The sequence below is a fragment of the Labrus mixtus genome, chromosome 15 (assembly GCF_963584025.1).
Source record: "Labrus mixtus chromosome 15, fLabMix1.1, whole genome shotgun sequence".
In the NCBI taxonomy this organism is placed as follows: Eukaryota; Metazoa; Chordata; class Actinopteri; order Labriformes; family Labridae; genus Labrus; species Labrus mixtus.
Window position 1 is genome coordinate 1,568,296 of NC_083626.1, and position 21,575 is coordinate 1,589,870.

The 21,575-nt window shown below is 41.8% G+C and overlaps 1 protein-coding gene and 1 long non-coding RNA gene across 9 annotated transcripts in view; one reads left to right on the forward strand and one right to left on the reverse strand.

Annotated features, from left to right (window-relative positions):
- Window positions 1-1,035: 1,035 nt before the first annotated feature.
- LOC132990322 (uncharacterized) lies at window positions 1,036-2,611 on the reverse strand. Its single transcript, XR_009676044.1, has 2 exons — window positions 2,478-2,611; window positions 1,036-2,355 (listed from the first exon to the last, which is right to left on the reverse strand). It is a non-coding gene; the product is annotated as an uncharacterized LOC132990322 (long non-coding RNA).
- Window positions 2,348-21,575, forward strand: part of prdm16 (PR domain containing 16) — a 171,152-nt gene continuing 151,924 nt past the window's right edge. For all 8 annotated transcript variants that reach the window (XM_061058495.1, XM_061058496.1, XM_061058500.1 and 5 more), the window contains exon 1: window positions 2,348-2,594. In XM_061058495.1, coding sequence (XP_060914478.1) covers window positions 2,558-2,594 — 37 coding nt within the window. In that variant the 5' untranslated portion in view covers window positions 2,348-2,557. The remainder of the gene's footprint in view (window positions 2,595-21,575) is intronic.

Sequence of the window (21,575 nt, forward strand, 5' to 3'; positions counted from 1 at the left end):
TTTCCTCTCATTGAGTCTGGATGCAGGACGCAGTATCAATAGAGCCAATCGATACAGACGATGGATTATTGATAATTTGTCGCCATGCTCCCCCGCTTTTTTCAGACACCAGGGAATAAACAAAACCTTTGTACACCACTGTTATTCACATCATTTATTACTTCTTTATCGATTTGTCTCTCCTTTTTTGGCACATCCATCTCTGCTGCATTCAAGGCCGCGGAGCTTGTGTCTAAAAGATGCAACTGTTGATTCTGTATGCACAATTAATATAGTTACAGCCATTTTATACAGTGGTTTTAGAAAGAAAATGTTAAGTTCCGTAACACGGTGGCCACCTCCTGACACTTCACTCCCTGTGGGATTGAATGCGCACTTAACACGCTTCCCTGCATTCCGTAAAGCCAATAAAATGAACCTTCTCGCTGATGATGCCAAGACAAACTCCCTAATATACAAATAATGAATGCTAATTACTGCTGATTATTATTGATTAATGATTCAATTCACTCCAACTCATGGGAAAACATCCCACGGCAATTTGTGTCCAATATAGGCCTGGGACGTGTTTGATGAACTCAAGCCTTTATTTAAATCAATTGTTGTTGCATTTATGCATTATAATGAGAAACAAGCTGCGGGTTAACGACGATACAAGAAAAAAGATCAAGCGATTCACTGCAATATTATATGCAAAAATATAATAATAATATTAATGATAATATGAATAATAATAACAATACATCAGATCAAATATATGTTAGACTATATGACGAATTTATAGTATAAGTTTGCTAAGTGTGCATACAATTGATCTCCCAGCAGTCTGCAGTGTCTCCATCAGCACGGATCTTTAATAGACTCCAACATAGAGCTGCCTTTATTCAGCCAAACTAGATGGAAACCATTCCCATCTGACATGTAGGCTACAGGCCAAAACACTACAGGAATATGACAAGCAGCCAAACAACAACAGTTAAACATTGCTGTATCAATTTTTTTATAATTAATAAACCACAAATACATTTTAATATCTAAGCTTTTATCCATCCTTCTTTATTTGTTTCTAATGTCGGTTAGGCTTTCAATAAAACGAAACAGAATTATTACACGTGATAGCAATAATTAATATAATGATAATAATACAAATAATAATGATACAATTATGCACAATTTAAAAAGTTGAAATCACATTAACTGGAACTGTAGGCTATTTAAAAGTTAACGAATTAAGTTCTGTAAATTGACTTTCTTAAACTGTCTTTTTTTTATAGCAAGCAGTATGAAAACAAAATATGCTGTGGAATTATTTACGTGTCCGATTTCTGTTTCTATAATAAAACATGTATATAAATAAGACAGTTAAAAATACATATTACCTGTAATTATCCGGGCTACACCACACAGCTGGACGTATGGATGGAGACCATCACCTCCTGCAGCAAACAAACAAACAAACGAACAAACAGGTGCAAAGTGAAAGTCACACCTACAAAAAGAAAGTCTGTTCGCCTTCCCTTCAGGTGATCTGGGCTCAGCGTTAGGCGGTTACAGCAGCTCCTGCAGCGAACATAAATGGAACATTGGTTGAAAGAAAGAAAGGAAAGAAAAGAAAAGCCTGGACTTCTCCCCAGTACGGACTCTGCCGGTGGAGGCTCCGTGCATGCGTCAAACAGCTGCTGGCCGCTGCTTGTCCTGAGGGCAACACGGTTTACACAGACACACACACACACACACACACACACACACAGACACACACACACACACACACACACACACACACACACACACACACACACACACACACACACACACACACACACACACATGCACACACACACACACACACACACACATGCACAAATCATAGGCTGTAAAGTCCAACTCAAATCGAGTCTTACCATCTATGCCTGCATTTAATGAGGTAAATATAACGCAATGAGTTTCTGTAAACGGAACAATAATAATTGTGTTAGCTTTTCATGGGTTTCAAAAAACATGTAATAAAATTACAATATGAAATAAAATATATTTTCAAAAGACTATAGGCCTATTGATAATAAAAATAACAATAATTTAGTTGCTGTTCCATTTTTATGAAATGAACTTGACCCTACCGTACCTCCCTGTGTCCACCGCTTCTCGGAGAAAGCGAAGTTGTCGCACTTAAAGGGGTATATCCAAGAGGGTGCTGGCAGGAGCTGAATGGGCTAGTTGGGGGGGTTGAAGGGGGGAGGAGGGGGACGAGAGTAATGGGATGGCGAAGGGGGGGGGGGGGGGGGGGGGGGAAGGTGAACTGGTGAGGGGAGAGCAGGAGGAGGAGGAAGAGGAGGAGGAGGGGAAGAGATAAGTGATCTAAAGGGGAGACGATAGGACAAAAAAAGTGATGATGATGAATACATTGGAAAGTTTTTTGGCCCCGGCGCGGGTGTCAGATTGAATGGCCTGTGCGCATGTGCGAAGGTGTCCAAACTGACAATGCTGGTGAGATGAAGATAGTGTTGTTGCAGCTTCTGGGCTCACGGAGGACGACGAGAGGAATCTACAAGCCGACAAGATGAGATCCAAGGCGAGGGCGAGAAAACTGGCGAAAAGTAGGTCTTCTTTCTTCCTCTTTTTTTAGCCTACAGTTTTCCGCCGCCGGTCCCAAACTCAGCGTGTGTACATGCCCGGTGTGTCCTTGTCATTTGTCATATCCTTAAACGAGGGAGTTTCTCATTGTCCAGAGTAAACTTTTCTGCTGAAAATGTGCCCCGCTCCAGCTACACGCGTTCTCGTTTCCTTGCATGCTGCGGACTTGGCTTTGGTTGTTCCCGGTGTCACAAAGTTTCATGTGTAATGATAAACGCCGCTGGTTCTTTCGTTGATTCCTCTTCAGACATAAACTGTGATCTCGTTTTTTTTTTTTGGTGTCGCAGTTTAAGTAGAAGCGTAGATTCGTTTCCCGTAAGTTACCCAGAAAGTTGTTGAAAAGGATAGTAACTTTTTTATGGAGCCGTACATAGTCTTGTGAAATCATATTCCCGGCTTTTGAAATAGTGGGCGCTGTGGCACTGCTCTGCTACGAGCTGCTGCTGTTCAGCTCACACAGCGAGTACGTACAGCGCAGTACAGCGCACTCTTCCCCTCGATGCAAACGGAGACGCCAAAAAATGGGAATTCAGTCAGAAGTGCAATATTTTAATTATTTTTTCAAGTGGGTCCTGCTTGAACCGCAGAGTCTCTCTCTCCGGTAACTTATTTTGGTCCTGGGCCCTGCGGACTGCTGCATGCTGGTTCCTCCTCCAGGGAATGCCAATCAATAATGCGTCCTGTGCAAGAAAGCGCCCATACCACCACTACTACTAAGTGGAGTGCTGCTCGCGTCACACGGAAAAAAATCATGTATTCACCTTTTTTGAACATGAGCACCTTGATGTTGGAAATGGACAATGTTTGTTGTTTGACATTTGTTTATTGTTGGTGGATTGATTCATGGATCGCGTTTGTTTACCACGTCTCTTTTTTGTATTCGTGCATCAATGTACTGTGTTTTGTGCGGCTAATGATGTGGGTCAACCTGCTTTATATACACAGCTAATTTAAGAGACAGTTGCTTAACACGTTGACGATTAATGTAGGCCTGATGGCTTTTGGGTTTGCTTTGTCTTAAACTGTTTCTCAGACTATAATTTATCCAGAATGACTTTCGATTTGTACTTATGTAAAACGCAAATCTAAAAGGCAGGACAGGTTATGCCTTGTAGTCTTTCTTTATTTCTAAGTTATATATATATATATATATATATTTTTTTTTTAAAATACCTGTTATTGTTTTCATGTTTGGTATGCCTCATTGCACGTTTACAGGCCTTTTAAAGGTTTGTTAAGTTGCCAGAGCTATTGGCCTTAATTCAACACGAGCCTTGATTTTTATAGTAGACATAACTCAGGCAAAAAAGAAAAATAGAACAGTTTATATTTCATTTCAGGCCAAATGTTCAATAAATGTTCATGTACAGCCTGACAAGTCTTGATTTTTAAATGAGCTTACTTTTTTTCCCAATACAATTAAAGTAATACTGTAACGTCTGCACGTATTATTATAAAATGTCCAGTAAGAATATTAGCACACATGCATCCAGATAAAGAATAAAAATAACAACCAACACTCCTTTTTTTACATTTTTGTTTTGGTCATGACTTTTGCATGCTCTCTAATGATTTGTGCATTGTGAATAAGTTCCAGTAAATGTTTAAGACGAAGACTGGGGGAAAAAAGAAAAGAGGGGGGAAGAAAATAAATGAAAAGCAAAACTCTAATTGGGCCTCTTAGTGAAAATACTTAAACATGTCGAGGATCGTGCTTGTTGCCAGTAATTGCACTCGGTCTTGATCTCTAAACAGCCTTGATAGTCTGTTGATCCGGGTGCTAATGAACACAAATACCTGGCTTTGTAGCACTCTCACATCGGAGCAGTGGAGCCTCTGCAGCCCACAGGCCTCACATGTGTTGTGTTGCAGCGGCAGCAGAGAAGAACAGAACAGGCAGCGAAATATATCATGTTCTCCTTAACATTCAAAACGTGCAGGCCCACAACTTTTGAATACGGCGCGTGGGAGAATATTCCAGTCTCCATTTTTTTATTCTTTCTCTGCCGCTGAGGTAAAATACAGCCCTTTGAGCTGAATACAGAAAGCCCCCAGCAACATTGAGCAGCTGCTTTATCATTTATTTTTAACCCTCCTGTGTATTTATTCCTCTCGGCAGATTGCACACAGCCCACACGTTAAAGGCCACGTCTAGGAATATGTTTGTATTTCAAAAAGGACTTGCATTGATTAGTGTGTAGTCGTTCTGGTTTGTTTACATAGGCTAATGCTTTTGGGTCAAGATGAAGTGAGTGTTGAATGTGATATCGCTCTTACAGGTGGGATTTTTTTTAAAGAAGCATTACTTGTTTTGATCTGTTCCCCACACTTTAATGTTGTTATCATAACTCTCATAGAGTTTAATAAGGCCAAATTGCAGGCCTACGTTTTCTTTTTAAATATTTTATAGATTTTTTTTTACTCTACATTTGTTAATTTATTATTGATTATAATAATTAATTTATCAGATAATTAAAAAAGAAAATTGATTAAATCCACCGCCATGGATTATATGAGCTATAACATCTTATTTTATGAAATATTACTTTTATACTTTAAGACTCGATCTTAACCATGAGAAAAAAAATCTAAGAACAAATTAACGAAACCCAGATGAGAAAACACAACTAAAGTGACAATGATTACGTTTTTTATTTACACACATTGGCTTGTGATATACACATCATAGCCCATACTGCAAATGTTGGTGAGTTTCTGTGCGCTGCTGGCACGTTGCGTCAGTTTTTACCCCTTCAAATCCATACACAGCTGCTATTTTGGGTGTGATCAATAACGACCTCAAGTTGACTGTGTGTAGATTTATTTCCCCTATTTTGACTTTAATTTGACTTTATTCTTTTTTTATTAATTTATTTTTGTATATGTGAGAACGTAGATTTACATTTACAGCCCGCATGCTATACAGCTATCGCGCTCTACTGTACATTCACAACCGTCTACACACAAATTTAAATAAATGTAACTGTATTGGAATCATGTAACAGCTTCATCTATACGGTAGGGGAAACAGAAAGGTGTTGGATAAAGCCCAATTCTGACCAAAGCAAACATGTAATTGATTTTTATGAATTGATTTTTAAAAACCCTAACGTTGTTGTCGTCTGCATTATCAGGTAAATTAAATCTCGCGCATGCAGCGCGAATTTCCTTTTACCACCTGTTTTTTTTTCTTTCTCGATTTTTTGCTGATTTTGCACACACTAACCCCCTCCCCCTGTCGACCCTTCACACTGAACAGTTCTGGCAGTTTTCATCATATATACACAGTTCTCTGTGTCTCTCACTTTCTGGACTATATATACTAATTGCCAGATATCCTATTGATCTTTGTGTTAAAGGCCCCTTATTAGATGGACTCCCGGTCATGAACTTGGCCTGGCTCAACAGCTTCTGATGTTTTGACAGAAGTAATAAAACCCAGCCCATAACACTTTTAAAAGCAACAATGGTAGCGATGTTGAACTTCTGGCCAAACGTTCAGGCTTCCCTGCAGCCAGGCTCCCATGTATTACTGCTATGCAACTGTAATGTTTGTCAGATAGCCCTCTGACATGTTCACAGATTAGAGCCTGGACATAAAATGACAGGATCAAAAAATGAAAAGGAAATTTGTTGTCAGTGTATTGTAGTGAGACTGAGTGAGTGAAATTCAGCTGTGCTACTTTTGTCCAAATCCCTATGTTATTTTCTAGTGAACTGAAATTCGGAAGTTCAGTGTAATTGTAATACTTACACCGTTGCTAATGACAAAGGCCAGGGTTAATCCTACAGTGCTTTCAGACAGCAGGGCATTTATTTATCTTTTCAAGTTGAATTGCAAACATTCTGGAAAAACCAGTGAGGAATACCAAATACCTGTGAGATCTTGAATCATCGCTCCAGACTCTTCATAGATAAAACACAGTGGTGAAATCCAAGACTCTTGTGGCTCCATGGAGCCCATTTGCATTCATGTGTGATGATGTGAATGATCTTAGCAGCTCTCTGGATAAGTAAGCACCAGTTTTACAGTTTTACAGTTTTACATCTCTGACAAAGACGACTGCTTAGGCGCTGTGATTATCACAGTCTCATTAATCTTTGCACCCCAAAACATTCAGGATCTGTTAGATTTTAAATGACTCGACCAAACAAAAATACTGTTCACCTTCCTATCAGGGAGATGTTGTGCACTGTTTTGTGAAATCACATGTTTGCTTAATTTACTTTCTGTACGCTGTTAAAGAGTTATTTCCCTTAGCATTTTGTATTGATTTTAGGACCAATTCCGTCAAATTTTAAAGGATTGAAAAATTGTGTAGCCTAACTAATTGCATCAGTTCACATTTTGCACGGCATCATATGCTGCATAAGAACGTGATTAGGAGAGTTTGTTGAATCATAGTGTATGCACATGAAGGATACAGTTCAATGTGTGTTGTGAGCAGTAAGGCTTTAAGTCTTTTTCCATATTTATTTCCAGGTCTGGTTCCCCATGTTAGTGTAACCAGTGAAATACCTTACTGTAACCACTTACAGTACTATTAATCTAAGACAACTGTTTTCTCAGAAAATACATTAATATCCTTTTAAAAGACCAACTTGTTCAATCAGAATCCTAAAAAAGGTTAAGGCGCGTTTATTCATAACAAAGCCATACAGCTGACTTGCTACATATTACATTTGAAGGGGAATTGGGTAACTTTTTGGTCATGGTTAAAGCTGGTTCCATATTAGGTCGATGTCTCTTTCAGGAGAACAAGGTTCACATCTTATTTGCATAAAATGAAAATAAATAGAAGTTTTATTTTATGCAACCATCTCATTAAATGTGCTGTGAGAGCAGAAAATTAAAAATGGTATGTCTTGTATTCATATTTCCGGAAGCGATCCCAGTTGTCATAATTAAGACATGTGGGTGTCAGAATGCCTCATTAATGACTCCCGATTTTTAAAGGCATTCTTAGTGTTTAATTTGTATTCAGAATTGTGTTTGCATGATTAGTTAGTGGCCTATTTGGTGTTTGGCAGAAAATGTAACTTAAGTTGAACTTTTCTTTTTCATTCTTTAGCCTTGTGACATCTGTAAAGAATGCTTAGAAACCATATATATTTATGGTAAAGCAGATGGTTACTCAGAAACACACACACTTACACACATACTCTTAAACACACCTTAGCGGTGACAGATTTTTGGGCAGTGTTAGGATTTAACCCCAATCAATCACAAACTAGAAAGGTTCAGTGGGCATGTCATCCCAACAGCAGGAGCTGGCACTGTTGCTGGCTGGCTAAATATCTGTGTGCATGTGTGTGTGGCCAAGGTGTGTGTGAGGTGTGCACGTGTGTTTATGCACACCATTTTGTTCAGTCTTTGGAGGTCCTGTCACTGTTCCGTGCCTTGACCTTGGCTAAGTTTGGCACAGCAATGGGTGAGCACGTCTTACACCTGGACACATGCAGGAACACATACACAAACTCCCAGATACACACACACACACACACACACATGCACATGCACACACAATTACACATTTTTAGCCCCATGAGTCCTGCCTGGTCTCATGCTGGCTAAGTCAAATTTTGAATTGACATACAAGTACGACAGCATTAAGCTCTTGCACATGGATCTAAATCCCATTCATTTCATTGATACATTGACCTCACATTATCCAGTTGGCAAATATTTCCCTCTGCACAATGACCTCATCCGCCATGTTTGTAAAAACACAGCAATCTCCTGATCATTTGGCAGTGCAGACTGTGGCTGGCCAACAGAGTTTAAGATATATCCCCGATGTTTTCTTTTGGCGCAGCCCCCTGTTCTTCGTCTCTCCTCATACCCCTCGTTTTCAGCTTGCAGATGGGGGCAGGGTCTTGTTAAAAATAGCCGAGCAGCATTGGAACATCGGTATGTGTTGGCAAAAAGGGGGTTCAAAAAATGAAAAGCTATTACCCTGCAGTGAAATGCATTTTGACTTGACCTGTGGCTGCTTATCGCGTTACGTCCCATCACCACTGGGATGTCTAGAAGATTCCATCAGCTTCTTACAGCTAAGAATACTACTAGACTGCGAGAGTAATCCCTACAGGAAATACCTCATCCTTACTTCTTGAGTGTCCTGATTCATGCTAAATGATTATCTCTCTGTGTGTCTGCTGTGATTGCGCACCACCCGCTGTTAAACAGTGTGTTGTTTGCAAAACAAGGGGCAAATGTGTCGAGTCCCTAATTAGCGTGTTTTAGCAGCCCTCATGATTCCCAGTCGCATTGTGATATCCTAGGGATTGCTCAGCATTGTGACTAGTCTTATCTGGGTCTAATCCTGATTTGTTTGGTATAAGCCTGCTCATTTTCTCCCTCTTTCTCTCCCTTTCTTTTTATTTCTTCATTTGTCCTCAGCTAGCTCTATTCCCCTCGTTTGGTCCTAACTTCCTGCTCTTGTCTCGTGCAGAAACAATGTGTGTTCTTTTTTTTATCTTTATATATTCCACTGAACTATATTGTCACAATATAATTGTATAGTTTTGCGGCTTAACGTATTTCTGTTGTCCAATTTCTATGTAGTGAGGAAGTTGTCATAAGTAAAATGTACTCTAAATTAGCTCTACTTTGAAACTGGCAGACTTTGTATCATGGCACAAGACAGTTAATCACCTTTAACTTAAAGATGATGATAAGCAGATGATCTTATAAGCTATCATATTTATGAAATGTTATTGGAAAACTGAATACCTTCCAGCCTTGAAATGTGACTTAAGAAAATGGTCTTAGATCAGCTGTGGAACTAAAGTCATCAGACACAGGGTTTAAGATGTGTGGTAGTTTTGACAATTTTTATATATAACCACAGAAACATGACATTAGTTTATCAATGCACCAGGTGAGTGTGATGTTGTTAGCCTAGTACTGCCACTAAATAGTGAGAAACATTCAAAGTTATTTCGCCAAAATCTTTTTTTTTTATCTTTATCTATCTATGTTTCAAAAAATTGTAGCTCATCTCTTGACTTGCACACAAACACACACGCTCCCAGTCGAAGTCCCAGTCTGTGCATGCTGATGATGTCTCATCCTGTGTAGATATGATAAGAAGACAAACTGCTCTGTCCCCTGGGCTGTTTGTCTGTCTGTCTGTCTCTGAAACAGACAGTGGTGTGTCGGGGCAGTGTTGCTCTAAGCTCTCCCTGCCTGTTTACTCTTTCATCAGACCGCCAGTTCAAAGCTTTGGCTCCATCTTCACTTCTATCTCTCTCACCCCTCATCCCCCCCTCATAGTCTTTCCCCCTGTGTTTCGTCATTACCACAAAGAGATGGGCACGCAGTGTCTCATTAAAGCGGATTAGAACCATCTCCGCGTCTCACAGGGGCTGAGCGGGACTATTTCTCTCCTCTAGTCACCCCCCCCACCCACCCCTTTCTCTCAGAGATCAGGTTCTTTGATTTGGCCAGATAAAGACCTCTTTCATGTCGGTGGGGACGGTTAGTGATTACACTGTCGGGACCCATCGTTTTGGGGAGTTTGACAAATTTGCCGTGCTGGGTGGGGTGGCTGTGGGGATTGTATCATGGGTGCAGGGGAAGGGGGGGAGGGGTTGTACAAGGAGATTCACTGTAATTGAGCTGTCATTATCCAGTGACCCTGCCAGGCGCGAGTGCACAGGGCTCACCAGTTCTCTATTTGTTTAATACTTGGCTAACTTTCTTTGTGAGTATGATGGATGGAAAAAGAAGGAGAGAGAAAGATGGGGGAGAGGGTGGAAGCGGGGTACCATTCCCCAGATGAATGCCTTTGCCTATTTGACCACCTCTCTTGAGTGCTGCTGTCCATGAAAATAGGCTCCACTACATCACTGCCGCCGCAAGTTTCCTCTCTCACTCAACTCCTCCTCGATGCAACACAATTAGGCCCATATCAACGGCTGCCATTTATTTTCATACAAAATGAAAACTGGTGGCATGTTGATTACTGAAATCCCCCAGAGACAAAGGGCCACAATTGGTGTGGTTTAATTTCATTAAGTAGAGTGTGGTGCACAGGATAAATATATTAAGAGCTCCTTCTCATTGCGGGCCCTCCAGTTACCTCAGCCACTTCGTATTCTGAGAAAATCCTGTTGTGATATAAATGAAGAATTTAAACAAATCTCCTCAAATGTTTCTGTTCAAAGAGGCAAAATTCCATTAACTCTTCCATTTTGTGTTTTTTGTTTTGTTTTCTGACCTGTTATTTCCTGTCCGTAATCTGTGCACAATCCCCCGTTGAATAAGAAGATTATATTTTCAAAGGGTATTTTTCATGAATTAGCTATTGCTGATTTTTTTAATATGCTGTGTTGATAAGTACTTTCAAAGGAGCCTTGTGATGAATACAAAAATTGTGCAGCTGTTCTCATTGGTTGTTACCATGCACTGTGTGATGTGCAGCACTATGTGCTGTCTCGTGTGTGAGAGTTAATGTTACTATATTAGCCCCAAAATTTTGATGATGGAAGTAAGAGCGCTTCTTGTTAACTTGGGGTCAGATTTGTTCTGAAGCGATGAGTATTTCAGTTACCATTCTGAGTGTCTGTGTGTGTGCGCATGTGCGTGTGTGTGTGTGTGTGTGTGTGTGTGTGTGTGTGTGTGTGTGTGTGTGTGTGTGTGTGTGTGTGTGTGTGTGTGTGAAGGTGTTGGAGGGGTCTGGGCTAAAACATTTCAAGATGGCCCATTAGCGGGCGCAGGGCTGTCCCCTCCCGACACCAGGATTCCTCTGTGCTGACCCCCTCTGCTCCAACCCTCCACCTCTCAGCCCCTCTGTCCCAGCGGCCCCCAGCCTCATCCTGCCAAGTGTACGGTTCCAAAGTAACGATGAAGCTGCCTGCGTGTGAAAATATTGAATTGCAAAAACATCCCTCGGTGAGAGGGTGTGTGAATGGAGCTTTCAGCGCTGGGTCCGACCCGGGCCCTGTGCTACTGACTGATGGACAACAAATGGTATTTTGTGTCCAGAAAGAGGGAGAAGAGCAAGGAGTAAGGGGATAGAGAAGGGAAAGAGAGAAGAAGAGATGAGGATTGACACGGAGAAAGGGGGGGCCATCCTTAAGGTTTTCAGACCTCTTCAGTCTGGGGCCCTCATGTGCCGGTCTGAAATGCCTTATCACATGACCCGTCTGACCTTTGGCCCCCTCCCAGCTAAGGCTGTCAGGCTGCTCTCAAATAGGGAGCACAAAGCCTCACAGCCTCAAAGGCCACTATTCACCCCCCTGTGCAGATGTACTCCAAAGGTAATAGGTAAGAGTAATGTCAGTGACCTCCACTTTCCTTCACTCTACAGGAGGGCAAAACTCTTAAGATTCCCTGATAATGTCAAAGGTAGAGGGGTGGCCATTTTGGCTCCTTATCCACTGTCTCTTCTCAGCTCACATGAGATGAAAAAGTGTAAAACACACTGGACTTCCCTTTGATTTAAGAGACATCTCATAGTTTCATGCCCCTGGAAATGATGGGAACTAAGCTGGAAAATGATAGAAATGTAAAAAAACAACATGGTATTGTTTTTAGTTGCTGTGGGAATACATTTTAGAAACTCAGCTCTATGTCCTATCTGTGTGTGTGTGTGTGTGTGTGTGTGGGACACTAGTGAATTTCTGATGTCTCAGAGGACTGACTGGGTCACAGTATGAGCGTAACCTCCTGTCTCGCTTTGCAACCCACACACTGGCATCTCTCTCCCTGTCTCTCTCCTGACCAGTCCTCAGAGTCTTTCTTCTCTTCTCTTTTTCACTTCTTTCCCTCCTTCTCTGGAACACTGGAGTTTCTCTCTCTCTCCGGTCTCCTTTGAAAAGATGCGGCGTCTTTGTCCGGCCTGATAAAGGATGCCATAGTTCCCCTTTTCCCCTTCTTTGTGGCCCGGGGCTGGCGGCTCCTGTAGAAGTGCAAATGGTATCCTCTCGGAGGGGCTATCCCCGCGGGCCCTGGAGGGCCCTCTCTCTCTCCTCCAGGCTTGGCTAATTACCACCCTGCTCACCCCCCACAGCCCCCACCAGCTCTGCGGTCCCTGGAACCATGGACGGCACATTCCCACAACCAGCACCTGGCCTTCTTTTCTCCTGGCCCGCTTTGATGGCTGACACCCCAGCCTAGCCCTCCCTCCTTCCTCATCCTCTTCTTCTCTCCGCCCCACTACCTCATCTCTCCTTCTCTCCCTCCCTTTAACTTCTCCCTCTCTCACTTCTCTCTTTCACTGACTCTCATTACGAGAGGTTTTAAATTGCTTTCTGACCCTGACAAACTGCTCTTGTTGAAAAGGGAGATGTGGGTGAGGGGTTGCAGCGGATGTGAGCAAGAAATAGAAGAGATGAGGGAAGCAGTAAGAAGTTGTTCTATATGTATCCATCGTCCTGTATTTAAGTTCCTTCAAGGGGGCACCTAACCAGTCTCAAACAACAAATACCGTTCAAGGAAGACAGTGAAAAGAAAACAAATTGAGCGCTTCCCCCAACTTCTGGTTTATTAATTCAAAGACAAAGTGATGAAAATGAGTTACTCAACGGCTCATTTACAGCCTTTCTATTCTTTTGATAAATGAACACAGTCCCTGTTGAATAAAAAAATGTAAAAGGTTTTCATCACAAGGTTTCACAATTTATTGTTTTCAAAAAGGAGAAGAGTCCGTTTTTGACAGGCTTTGCTTCTAAATACGATAATGCAATGTGGATGAGAACACTTGCCTAGTGTTTGATGCAGATTACGTTGATTTTACTCCATGCACACTAACACACACACACGCACACACACAAATATCTCATTTAGTTGCATATCTGCGTCCTACAAGCCGTGGGGCTGATCAATAGCCTGTCCCTGTGGATTTGACCAATTCATAGCTGGCCTTTGTGCAGTATAGCGATCCCAGTGAGGGCCTTTGGACAGCTTTCTGAGGAAAACAAATAGCCCTATTACAGGCATGCGTCTGTGTGATGCTCTGTGTCCCAAAGGCGATGTCCAAGGACTGTATTAATTGTGTAGTCTCCATGCAGGAGACCATCCAGTATAGCACAGGTTCATCTGGCAGAGTACAGACAGAAGAGTGTTGTACAAATACAGGCAAATTGTTCCGGGAAAACACACAATAAGTAATTTGTGCAGACACATTTTACAGCAAAATATCATACAGCTTTTAATTTTTTTAATAGAGATGCAAAACTCACTGGGCTTGTTTTTAAGATCTGCATACCTAAATGTGTGGTTTGATACAAGGTGTATTTCAGCGACATGTCTTGCGATGCTGGTAGAAAATGCTCGCTTAAGTTGCAGCTTTTACTACACGGTAGCAGGAGTTGGTTTGGCTCGAAGTGCAGTGTCAGCTTGTACACGATCCAAAACCTCTCTGACCTTAAGTGGTATGAGACTGTAAGCCATTACCGAGAAGTCAATAGTTAAGGGGAGATCGCTCCAGAAATGGTGGACGTTACCATGAGATAATGTAAAAATGTATCACTTAAATTGCAATTAATTATTTTGTAAATACTAAAAACATTTTGAAGTCTGGAGTGGAAAGAAGGAGGACACACACACACGCACACACACACACACACACACACACACACACACACACACACACACAAACACACACACACACACACACACACACACACACACACACACACACACACACACAAACACACACACACACACACACACACACACACACACACACACACACACACACACACAAACACACACACACACACACACACACACACACACACACACACACACACACACACACACATCCACAATCAACGCAACAACAAGACCGGTTCCACCAGTGTGGCAAAGTGTGGGTTTAGTTGTAAAGACTGGGACTGGTTAAGTTATTATACTGACAACATTGTTGCTACCAGAACTTCAATTAAACAGATTATATCCCAGTGAGCTTCACAACTGTCTTGACTGGCTATTTATGTCAAAGAAAAGGATATTTTTTAAAACCCTCTCCAAATTTAAATAAGTTTGAGTTTTTTTCTGCTTCAAACCAACAGCTGTTATAAACTTTTATGAAGCATAAATGATGAAATTCTGCTTTTTCTTCAATGACATCTTGTCTTAAACATCGCCTGCTATCCTGCCTACATCCCAAGTGTCTCACTCTTGCTGTCATTTCCCAGCCACAGCTGCCCGTCCCTGTACAGTTCACACATCATCACCTATAGGCCTCCGATGATGTCATGAACTGGGCTGTCTCTTCATTGTCAACCGCGACCATAATGACCATCAAATGGATGTTGCAGCTCTGTTGGAGCAATAAGGCAGTGAAATTCCACACTCAGATACTAACAATGCTAGACATAGTTGAGGTATTTAATACATTTTAGGGGGCTTATTTTGGTCAAAATACATTTTAATAGAAAATGTGGGCGAATGTTTTTCATTAGATTGAGTGAGTTACAGGCAACTATTACTTATTTTATTGTCTCTAAATTCTAACATGCTAGAATTTATAAAATGTGTTAAAAGGGGAGGCTTCCAAGTTTCATCTCTTCTTCCCTCTCAGTCTCTCTCCTCATCAAGTCTACCACATCCTCTCTTTCTGGTACAGAAAAGGAAAGTGGAAGATTCGGTTTGTGAATTGTGTTTTATGAGTGGTTGAAATGGCCACTTCCGTGTTTTTTTTTTATCCCTCCGCATTGACTGTTCAGCTTAAAGTTCCTGAGGTTTTGGAGACATGTCAATTTAGCTGTTTAAATTTAAAATTCTGTGATGCAAACAAATGTTTGCACTCTGGGACCTGAACACTGTTTAAATGGGTGTTTTTTTTTTTCAAATGCTGCTTGATGCCTTTATTTTAGCACCACATTGACTTTGCAAGTATGTTGTTTGCAATTTCCCTGAATGCAGTTTGCAGAAGTAAAGCTCACTTGGATAACTGGATGCACACATACCTGCACTGGCAGAGTCATCTTGTTTTTCAGTATCACTGAAGTGCAATAAATGTTTAGGAATGACACATAGCCAACAAAAAACACAAGGGGCTTAGGGGTAAATATTGAAGTCCTTGGCACTATTTTAAGTTTTTTAATATTACTTTAGTTGTTATCACATTAACAACCCACAACCCCATTTATTTTATGAAACATAACTGACACTTTCTTTAGACTTTATTTGTAACAATTATCCCTCAGTTTATACTCATGATGGCATTTTTTCTTTTCCAATGCATACATTCCCACCTCTGTGCTCTTTCTCTGCTTCCTCCTCTTCATCCACAATGCTCTCCCTTTTAATTAAAACTAGGTGTGAGGTTTGCCATTTTTTCTCTTGACACCTCGCTATTTATCTGACGGACGCAGGCTCAGGGCAGGACCCACGGAAAAGAAGGGCAGATTTTTGTTTTCGGAGGACTGCACGGAACTTTGATGCCAAGTTCCTCTGCGGCAAAAGGCAAGGCCCCGACCCAGCACATCTGAGAGTACTTTGGTGAAATAACAGCAAATGTTTGTCTTGTATTGTATGGCACGCTGCTGGAGGAGCGCTAAAGCCCCTTCTTCCAGCGCCTAAAGCACCTCTTAATAAAATAGTCAAGAATAACTCCTTCACCTTAATCTTCCCCTCAGATTACTGCACTCAGGGCGGGAAATGAGCAGCAGGCCCATGTGCTTCCTTCTTTCTTTGAAACTGTTAACGTCTTTATTTGTAAGCCTCCCCTTTCTTTCTTGCTCTTCATCTCTGTCCATCATGGTATCCCTCCCTTGCTTGTTACATTTTTTTATTTCCTGTCTTCCTCTCACCACCCGTCATCTCTCTGTGTGGCAGCCCAGATGAACTCTTTGTGGCGGGGCGGCGGCGGGGGGGGGGGGCATTTTATTGGGTCAGTATTAGAAGCAACATGTGGCTAATGGGTGGCTGCATTTTCCATGGTCTGGTCCTCATCAGTGCAGAGAAGGGGCCTAAACAACTAAACATGGCCGTTGACAATTGATACGAGGCCTTTTAAGTGGATCTGCTCAGTTGAGGGGGGGGGGGGGGGGGGGGGGGTGTGAGAGTCTTTGTGCGACAGAATACCTGCGCATGTGCGTGTACATTTACCTTTGCATGTTAATAAAAACAGTAAAAGACACATGCACACTCATACACACACACCAGCAGAGTATACTTCTGGGAGCAGATACAAGAATACATGTGTGTGTGTGTGTGTCCCCTGTGTCCAACATTGTAACCCACACCTTCAGTACGGTAGCGGCGGTAGCTTTGAGAGTGGTTTGTCCCGCCGTCTGATCCTGGTAACCAGAACTCTCCTTTACTGCTTCCTGTCCGCTTGGCCCACCTTCCCCTTGCCCGCCTGCCATCTGGGTCTGCCAAGACACACACACACACACACACACACACACACACACACACACACACACACACGCACACACACACATATTTTCGTACACACACCCACATACACACAGCAGAGGTAGGAGAGGGGTCCTCATGTGCTAACCTGTGTCTTTTCTTAACTCTTCCTTTGAAACCAATATCACGTGAAGGAGAAGCGATAAATGGACCCGAGCATCTACGTTCTCAACTTCAATCTCAATGTTTTTTTCTCCCAGAGTACTTCTTTATAACATTTCACATTTCACGCAGTACAAACGGTGTCACTAAACATAAGGCTTGCATATTGGAGAGTGCCAGAATAATTGTTTAAACAAATGATTGATTTAAAGTGGAAACCAAACCAAAGTCTAACTGGTCATTTTTCAGAACACTAATTCCATTTACAGAACATTTTGAATACCATTAGTCTTTTGAGGTGATAATAGATGATTGTTGAAATGTCTGCAGCGGCTGTGGCTCAGAGGATAGAGTGTGTTGTCTCTCAACCGGAAGGTTGGGACCCCCAGCTCCTGCCTGCCACAAGTCAATATGTCCTTGGGCAAGACACTTAACCACAAGTTGCTTCGGCATTGGCGTATGAATGTGTATGAATGGGATTAGTTAATACTAATGGACGCTTTACATAGCACCCTCTGCCATCAGTGTGTAAATGGGTGTGCTCAGGTCCGTTTATACCTGTCAACACATGTTCAGGTGGATCAGCATTTAAATGCAGTAGATTCCAAAGGAGCCTGAGATCATACTTAAAGTGTAGCTTGTAGTACAGTTTCTGAAGGTAACAACTCAAAGCCTCAAAGCCTAGTACTCTACTGGGTATCAAAATGACCTACCTGTGTAGATAGCGTTTCCGTGCTGCGGGGCACTGTGGGTTTTTAGTAACACGGGATCTTGTTGACACTTTGATCACTTCCTCATCTCACCATACCTACATTGTGTTTAAGATCAGATCTCACAAACACATGCACACAAACAGACAGACACACACACACACACACACACACACACACACACACACACACAGCATTGGTGGATGGGGCAGTGTCAGGTGTAACAGGGATGCATATAGCAGCGAGCCAACATGGTGTCTGTGACGATGACGGCAGCAGAGCACTTCTCAAAGCTACTCCGCTCCCCTTTCTCAAGACGCGGTCACAGAGTGTGCGAGGAACGCTGCCGTCCAAAATACAAACATGTTTGACATAGTTAAACAGCTGACATAACCAAAACAACATACAATGAAAAGTAATTAAGCTGGCTGTAGAAACTTGTGACAGTGGAAAAATACGATTGTTTTCATAGGTTTCTCATGAGGGGATGATGGATAAGCAAAGTCTGAACAGGAAAAAAGACATCTTATTTGTTTTTGGTGCTGCAGGTGTTCACTCACAGCTTATTGTTTTTTTCAGATGGCTCTTTTACTCTACAATTGATGTCCCTCTTGTCTCTCTCCAGAGGCCAAGGCTGAAGTGGTTCGCTTATTTTAGCTGGGTCTCGTGGTCTTGACTTGTGGCGACATATTAATTGAGCGGTTCCACTAAAGAAAAGAAAGGCCAGTGCCTTGATTGGTCAAATGTTGTTTGCAGAGCTTTGAAAATTGGTTTTGTTTGGCTGGAAAGCTCTGAGGTGTTTATTTACACATCAGAATGTTTTAAAAATGGCATCTGGCTCTCTGTGTGTATGGCTGAATATATGCTGTATTTGCTCACTTATGTACATAGCAGCTGTGCAGCGCATGTTTGCATGTGAGAGATAAAGACTTGGATAGAAGAAAATAGGTGAGTGGGACAGTTTCCTTTGTCCGTCTGCCTCTTAAGTTTCTGTCCTCTTCATCCATTATTGACCACATTCATCGACACCAGCCTAGAACTGATTACGACTTCTGTGTGGCTTTCTAAGGAGAAGAATGCATTTGTGTCTCGTAATTCTCTCAAAAGAATGATAAAGTCGGATGATGGTTGTGTCGTACTGTGTGTGTGTGTGTGTGTGTGTGTGTGTGTGTGTGTGTGTCTGTGTGTGTGTGTGTGTGTGTGTGTGTGTGTGTGTGTGTGTGTGTGTGTGTGTGTGTGTGTGTGTGTGTGTGTGTGTGTGTGTGTGTGTGTGTGTGTGTGTGTGTGTGTGTGTGTGTGTGTGTGTGTGTGTGTGTGTGTGTGTGTGTTCAATGTGGCTGAGGGGAACCACTATGAGTGTAAATCCTGTCATCCAGTTTTTGTAAGTTTTTAAATTCTTGCACTGTAACATTGCAAACACATTCATACAAAGTAGAGTTGCTGTTTAGCCACCTACTGTATCTGAATGTATAGTTACCAAGACAATGATTGTTTTAGCTGGCATGCCTGTGAAGAGGAACATTAAAATAACAACATGAGGCCTCAACAAATTAGGCGGTTGGAAAGCTGGAAAAATTACACATTTGTTCTGTGTTTACTCTGGAGTGAATGTCTTGTTTTAGGAAAAGACAAAGCAGAGTTTGCTTTCCACCTTTGTTTTCCATCTTCTGTGATTAGACATCTTTAGATGCATCATGGGAGACATAAGAAGAAGTCAATTGTGGTGGGTTTTACAACATTGGAAGTGCTTTTGAGTGACCTAATGGCTGTAGAGAGACAATGTTGATCACTTATTGGACACCATGAAATTATTGTGTAAACTGAGCATTAAAACAGTAAAGGAGTCCTTGGAATATATATGCATATTCATACCTTACCCAATATTCTGTATATGCACTTCTGTATAAACATCAAAATGTTTCAAATAGCTTTTAATGAAGTGAGACTGATCTCTCTTCCTCCCTCTCTCTCTCTTTCTATCATGCTCAGTGTCTCTCTGCTCAACTGAAGTATCAATAATAAGATTTATCTTTTCCCCCGCAGCCTTGATTCAATTATCTTCATCTCTCTCCCTCTTTCTCTTCCTCTGGCTCCCTCCCTATTTGCCCCTCCACCAAGGATCCGTTTCCAATTGAAGGCAGGTCATGCTTTGTGTTTCTATTTGTCATGACAGGCTTCCTTAACGAGTGGAGTCTCTCTCCACCGAGGCTTAATCAGATCTGGATAGAAAGGAGGAAGGGATAGAGAGGTGGGGGTAACCAGGTAAAAGTGGGGTCACAAGTAGTTTACCTCAAACCCCTCATTGTCTGCATTTCCCCTTTTTAGCAAAATTAAATTTGTGTGGTCCCTCCTCTTCCCCCTCTGAGAAACGTGTGTTTCTTTTTCAATCCGTAGCCTTTGAAGTTTGAAGGGTCCCTTGCCCCCTACACACACCCTGCTACCCCCCCCCCCCCACACACACACACACACACACACACACACACACCTGAGGCTGTATTGGAAGAAAGAGACTCAGCTAATCAAATTGACTTTGCAGGTTTTCTTCCACCGGAGGAAGTGACCATTGCAGGGTCATTGGTTCAATGCTAGGCTTCAGAAAAACGTCATGAAGTGGAAAATAATCATTGAATAACTTAGTGAAAGACCAAGAGTGGCCTTTGCATTTCCAGTCATGTTCAACAACATATGTGTATAAAGGGAATAAAGAAAATAAATAATTCTGTAAAGAGCACATGAAAACCTCTTGCACAATATTTCCAGTTTTATGTACAGTGATGTCCAAATAAAAGCGATAACAAGTACGGCACAACAGCTTTTACACTTGGCTTATATGAAAAAAGATTTGTTGAATGCTGACAAAAACACATGTTCCAAACACACCATGTATATATAGTGGTTACTCAGTGTCTTCTGCTGTGGATGAAATGTTACTACTATGCTGAAACTTGTTTCTCCAATCCACCAGAAAGCAAAAATGTACAGGGCTTGTGAGGATGTAAATAAAAACAACTTCAGTTCAGACTGTGATCCTTGTTGCATGCCATCCTTCTCTCCCTCTGCCTATAGCATTTGGTAGAATCATAGAATCATTGAGAATCAGATAAAAGGTAATACAATATAACTAAAAATCTAAATTGCTATCATAGCAGAGAAGCAGCAATACATGGTGAGTTACTGCTGCACCCTATATCCTATTTGCACAGAGAAACTGAATGAAAACACAATTATTTATTATTTGCACTTAACCTCTTGAAGTCCTTACTCTTAAGGCTACACCCCCACCCCCACCCTCAATTAAAAAAAAAAAATCAAAAAATCCAAAGGTAGAGTGAGTGAGGTAGAGAGTAAATTCAGAAATACAGAGCTGAGTCTGTTTACAATTGGCAGGTCTGGAGTGTGAACATCTTGAGGTGAGCCTCTGGCTAACTTCACACAAGCAGTGAAAGAAGTCTTTCTCATGGTGTGCACTATGCAAATGGCTGCATTGCAAAGGCACATTAGCAGTAAGTTTACACATGCAAAAAGTGCCTCCTCCGTCAGAAAAAAACACTGACATTTCCACACACGTCACTTACAAACACACATGAGGGAAGTTGCAGCTGTTGAAGCAGCCAAAGGCATTAGCTGCTATAGTTCAGCAGCTTTGCATTGGCCTTGTTTTCAGGCTCGCTCGCAATTTGCAGTGGTCTTGAATTTCCACAGGGAATACAGGGTATGTGAAAGATACCAAGCATCTGTCCTGTTGCTCAGCA